The following is a 6000-nucleotide window of genomic DNA, read 5'->3' as shown; positions in this document are numbered from 1 at the left end:
TGAACATTTGCAATTAATCACATATATTCTCCACCAAATCTCCTAAAAAGATATCTACAAAATTTTTCCTTCTTAATATTCATATAGACAATATTAAATTATTTTTTGTTTTTATGTGGCACTTGCCCATGTGTCACAGTTGCTCTTGCCAGGAAGTGATTTATAAAGCACGATTTTCAAATGTCATGTCAAATAGCTCAGGTGAACCATTGTGCACTAGCAATTTAAATTAGAATGGAAGTTACTATATAACATCTATGTAGCTTGTAAAGAAAGTAAAAAAATAGCAGGCATCAAATGACAATAGATAGGCCAGGTTTTCTTTATTGAAAAGATAAAAAGGATATGCAGTCCTCTTCTCCTATCTTTCACTTCTAAACTTCATATCAGCCCATGAAAGTTCAAAGTGAGGACTATACAATAAATACACCAGGTAGAAGTACAGAAACTTTATACAGAAAACTTCATCTACTTGACTTCCCTGCATGGATTTGCCCATGCCTAGTGAAACAATATATAGGAGCAAAAGAAAATACTACATATTCTGAGATTTTGGACTACTGTAACATAATAAACCATGGCAAAAATGTCGCAAGAGAGTAAGGACTAAAAGGCATGCAGCAACTCCATGCTATTCATGCCTCAGCAAGACAGATAAATGCAGTTTCCACTCATTACAAAACATAGAGGAAGAGGTATATGGGAAAGAGAGGAAGGCAGCCCCCAAAATTAAATTGCATTTGGTAAATTTTCTTCAATTTTGGAGTTATTTTCACCCACTAAACTTCTACTGTAAGTGTGATTGGTAACACTCAAATTGCCAAGGTTTGTCTTAAAGCTGTACTTTGAATTTTAGACTTGTCACTAAAACGTGCTTCAGCGCTGTCTCAGCACAAACTGAACTACCACTTCCATAAGTAGCTCCTTCCAAACAGGTGTTCTGTGTTTACTTTTACCAAAATATTTTCTTCTGAACATACACAATCACAGTCAATGTGCATTGCAAGAGTCCTAGAGATAGAGAATACAATAAAAAGAACAATTTCGGCAGTAATACTTTAATGTAGTTCCTACTCAAAACGAGACAATCAATCTTTTGCCTTAAACAAATAAAGAACACAAGATATAAGTTCTCATTGATGGTGTCATTTTAATTATGTAGAAAAAAATTATTTATAAACTGATTTTATCACTCCAAGCAAGTAGAAAAATATTCCAAACTAAAATCAATTTGCTGCAACTATGTTCCATGTATGTATCACCAAATGGGAACTGTCTCTGCTGGCACATGGTAGAGTGTGATTGTAAAATACTATGGAGAAAGTATCAATGCACAAAAGCCAGGAAGTGCTTCCTTTAATAATGGCAGTAGAAGTACAATGTAGCATTTTTGTATACACCTGAGTGCAATATTTTAACATAAATTTGTAAAGAATGAGGTAATCTTTTACACCAATGAGTCCAAAAAGAAAACATACTGGAAAAAAAGTCATTAGAGCTGGAAACAAGATAATGAATTACCACTGTAAAAGAGGTGGTTGTGAAAATCTGTATCTCAAAAGCAAAAACTGCTTTCTTAAGTTATACTCTCGGGTTTATGTTCTGATGCAGAGGGTCTTATTGTCTGTCAATAATTTTGGACACTGACAGCCTACAAAGAATTAATTTTTTTAACCACAGATTCCATGCTAAGTAATTATTTCTATGTGTGTAGCTGCAAGCATGTGCATATCTGTTACACAAAATGCTTCCTATGCTTCTCTTTATAAGAAGAAATGTCTCACTAACACTTTTTTCCAGCTTTCTTCCACTGAAGCTCACCTTTACTTACTGAAAATATCCATATCTAAGTCAATCACACTTAGATGCCAAACAAAATACAAACAATAAAAAATGTGTCAGCCAAAAGACTGCAGGACTGTGCCCAATCACTGAATAAGCCTTATCAGTGTTTCCTTCTTCAATCACAACTTATGAATACTTTAATCCTTTCGAATTACAATGGTTTGTAACTGCGGAATAACTTAAACCATACTTATTTATTCACGGTGTAACTGTAAGTGCAGCGTTGGCCTCTGTAGCAGCCTTCAGCAGATGCTACTTTCACACATTTTCTGCTTCTTTAGCTATTTGTTGCGCCAGTGTGGAAGCAAGCAGTTATCGCTTAATCAATTTACATCACATCCTCCTAAGACAGACCTTCACGAAAGCTGAAAACTATCCCTGGTCTTTGCAGACCAGGTTTATCGTCCGAAACAGGCTCCAGTGCCCCGGCGCCCGCTCGCCGATACCGTACGCCGGGCGAGGACGCTTCAGGGGCACCCAGGGAACTTCTCAAACACTCTCCCGAAAACCCTCAGGTTTCAAAACATCTGTTTTGCTGCGGCAGGGACCCCAGCTCGGACTGCCCCCGCTCGCCGCGCCGTCGCCGCCCCCCGCCCTCTGCGCCCCGCTCCGCGGCCCCGCACTGCACCGCGCCGACCGCCGATCCCCTCCCGCCGTCCCGGTGACAGCCGCCGCTCGGGATCGAAAAGTGGCAGCAAGCGCGGTTGTAAAAAAAGGGGTCGGTCTTTCCCCGTGCTGGGGAGAGGGCACGCTCCTTCGCCAGCACCGCAGTTTAGCGGGGAGGGGGAAAACGCCGAGCCCTTGTATAACCGAACAAGAAAACACTGAACAGCTTGGTCATCCCCGCTCACATCTCTCTCATTGTTGGCAGCCTGCATATTATTAATTAAGCATAAGACAGGATTACTTCTCACCGGCCAGTGGTCGTGTTTTGTTAAAAAAAAGCACTTTTCCTTTCAAACCCTTTCATTAGGCTGTGTGTAAACAGGCGAGCTGGAAAGAGTGCAAGTCGTTTGATTGCAATCAAATCAATACTTCTCAAACACGGGGTTTTTTAGCATAATTATGCTCATTTCCAGTTTGTTAGCCTTTGACTTCTTATGCACCAACAATTAACAGTATTTGTCTACGAGTGACACTTTGAATGGATCTCCCTAAAACAATGGCGTGGTAGAGTTTATTCTCTAATACTGCCTCCTGAGAGAAGAGTTTGGATCTGACAAGCAGTTACGACTGTGCTTTAACCCGTTACGACTACTAGCAATGACTCATTAACAACCCACATACATATAAAAATTAAACAACAACAACAAGAAGAAGCACGTGAAAATAAATAAATTAACAAATAAATTAAATAAAAGCGTCTATACCTGAGTGAGACAGATTGGAGAATACATCATGACTTCGCTTTGAGAACACGCTGCCCGGAGAGCCCCTAAGAAAAGCCTCAAAAAGGAATAATTTCATCTATTCATTTTACAGTCATCTGAGACTCAAGGAAGATGAAATCAATCAGGACGGGGCTCTGCTCTGGATCACCACAACTTCACAACAAACCCCAGTCCTCCTTAAATAGCCAAAGATTCAAGTTCACTCGGTGTGCTAGATTTCCCGGGGTGAAATCCAATCTACACTTTTAACCCTCTTGTAGTCGGCGGCGCAGGAGTCTTGCTTTTGCTGCTGCTGCGGCTGCTGGTTGTTTTGCAGATGAGGGGGGAAGGACTCGGGGGGGTGGGGTGGGGGGGGGGGGTGGGCGGGAGTTTTTTTTTGTCTGGCTTTTTTTTTTTTTTAATCCTTTTTTTTTTTTTTTTTTTTTGGGGGGGGGGGGGGGCGGAGTGGGGTGTTTTTCTCTTTTTTCAGAAGTTGGTGGTGCTGCCGTAATAACACGACACTATCACCACGCTTTCAAGTTCAAGGTTACAGCCCAGAGCGGAGCAGGAGACTCCCGCACAGCGATGGCAGGCGAAACTTCGCCAGGCGGTCGGGACCGTGCCGCGGGGGCGCGCCGAGGCGGAGGCGCGCTCGGGCGGGCAGAGGGCGCGGTGCGGCCTGCGGGATCCTCCGGCGGCCTCTGCTCGCCAGCCCGTCCTCGCTCCGCGGGCAATGGCGAGAGACGGCTTTCCAAACGGCCACCGTAATAAAATGATCTCCTGAAAATTCAAACGATAAATCTCTCCCTGGCGCTCCCACCCGGTTTGCTCTCAACATGTCCGTGAGTACCCCCCCGCCCGCTGCGCCGCCCCTGACTCTGCAAAACTTGGAAGTTCCAAAATTCACCGGTTACACCCTGTGGACTCTATTCCAGCTCTCTCCCCAAATGAGACTTAAGTATTTTTGTTTAATTATTTAATTACACAATCACCGCTTACACTCCTCCTCCTGCAAACACATTCCTTCTCCACCAGATCCCCTTCCTCTGCCCTCCCTCTGCATTCATTACCACCGAACGCTGCAGAAGGAACAAGCACGTTCCGCAAACATCCCTCCCTCATTTTCCCGCTCTTCTGGTGGGAGAAAGTTGCGGGGGCGAAGGGGAGGGGTGTGGGGGGCTGCCATCTGCGAGTGGCTTCTTTTTCTTCTTTCGGGGTACGACTTTGCCAGCTGCGGCGGGGCTCAAGCGGCCCCGCTTCCCCCTAGTGTGTGGGGGGACACGGGGGAGGGCAACCCCGTCCCCCGCCCTCCCCAAACGGGGGGAGCCTGCCCCGCACCGCCGGTGGCTGCTGTCCCGCCCTCGCAGGCTGCCGCCGGGGTTTGGCGAAGGGGTCCCGGTTCCCGGGCGCCAACAGGATGCCGGGGTCTGGTTTCATTCTCCGGGGGCAGCTTTAACCAGGGGCGTTGGGAAAGGCGGGGGGAAAGAGTGAGCAAAACTTATTTCTGCTCCTGTGAGGCGGGCTGCGATGCTGTGCCCAGCTCAGGGGGCGTCCGGTGTGTGCGGCTCCCACCCCCAGCCCCGCCGCTGCGGGCAGGGGCAGCCGAGCGCCACCCGCGCTCCCTCCCGCAGCCCTTGCGCAGCCCCCGGCGGCGTACCCGAGGGACCGCTGACTTCCTCCTTGCCCAAAGTGAGAGTTTATTCACGTCAGGCATTTCACAACGACACACCAAGGAAAGTAAGCAGGTTCAAGTCAACCATGAAATGGTCACTTTTTAACCCCGTCCTGTCCTCATTAGGGAAATGCTCAAACAGAGCCCATTTTCAAAGAGAACTCTTAATGAGGGGAGCTTGCCAAGGCTACCAGCTGCAATTCCCATAAATTTACAAACCAAAAGAAGCAGAGGGATGAGTGGGGGAAGGAGAGACCCATATACAAGACAGGTAAAGTCAAAGGAAACAGCAACAGCCAACGCAGTAACCCTTGCAGAATCCGTGCCACATCCCCACAGCTCAGTTTCTGGCTGGCTACTCTCGCCCGGTTCCCTCAGATTTGCAGGGATGCATGTTCTCTTCTAGAGACTATATGATATGTGACAAGTTAAGACATACATTTAGGCAAAGACAAATGACACAAACTCGAGGTTAACCATAAATAGCAAAGCTTATTTTTATATCTGGTGTAAAATACCCCAAAATCCTCTCTTTTTCCCTCTACCCAGACATTACAAAAAGGTGATAATGCCAGCTTTAAATTATGGAGTTTCCCTTTGAGTAAGTATTCTATTTAACTGGAGTTAATTTACCATAAAAGACATTCCTCCTGGCACAAATGCACTGATGTCCTTGAACACACTTCTTTGAGTGCTTGAACCCTTACACAACAAGCCATTATTGGAGACCTGATTTAAAACGACAGTAACTCTCCTCTGTCCCCTTTATCACCCTCATCCCTCCATAAGGATAAGGGCAACCTAACCAAATCCATAACACCACATCAGCAAGGCTGCTCCTGTGAGCTGCATAGATGTGAGAAGTCTCCCCCTTCCCAGGCAGGGCTTGCAGAAGGCCCCACTCCTTCCCATGATCTGGCCAAGGGACCTCAGTTGCATTAGTTCTGCACACTAAAAGCAAGAACTGCCTAGCAGTCTCCAAGCAGGAAAAAACAACTGTAGAGAGGTAAGCACAAAGAGAAAACAGTCACTTTCTACACCCTTTGCTACTGTAAGGGATGTGGACTCAGTGTGAGATTGCATTTGCATCCCCACAAGAGCTGACTGAGGGTG

General features: G+C 45.9%; 1 protein-coding gene and 2 long non-coding RNA genes across 9 annotated transcripts in view; 1 reads left to right on the top strand and 2 right to left on the bottom strand.

Annotated features, from left to right (window-relative positions):
• Positions 1 to 3565, bottom strand: part of NFIB (nuclear factor I B) — a 162658-nt gene extending 159093 nt beyond the window's left edge. For 3 of the 7 annotated variants that reach the window (XM_066339087.1, XM_066339089.1, XM_066339094.1), the window contains exon 1: positions 3216 to 3565. In XM_066339087.1, the coding sequence (XP_066195184.1) occupies positions 3216 to 3245 (30 nt within the window). In that variant the 5' untranslated portion in view covers positions 3246 to 3565. The remainder of the gene's footprint in view (positions 1 to 3215) is intronic. The other 4 variants (XM_066339091.1, XM_066339092.1, XM_066339090.1 and 1 more) reach the window with 2 other exon arrangements.
• LOC136373990 (uncharacterized) overlaps positions 1 to 6000 on the top strand; it is a 380400-nt gene that overhangs the window by 298018 nt on the left and 76382 nt on the right. The gene's annotated exons all lie outside the window — the stretch shown is intronic.
• The window catches only part of LOC136373991 (uncharacterized), a 229122-nt gene that overhangs the window by 173122 nt on the left and 50000 nt on the right, over positions 1 to 6000 (bottom strand). The gene's annotated exons all lie outside the window — the stretch shown is intronic.

The sequence above is a fragment of the Sylvia atricapilla genome, chromosome Z (genome assembly GCF_009819655.1).
Source record: "Sylvia atricapilla isolate bSylAtr1 chromosome Z, bSylAtr1.pri, whole genome shotgun sequence".
Taxonomy (NCBI): Eukaryota; Metazoa; Chordata; class Aves; order Passeriformes; family Sylviidae; genus Sylvia; species Sylvia atricapilla.
Note: the sequence above shows the minus strand (reverse complement) of the source record. Positions and strands in the feature narration are given on the sequence as shown.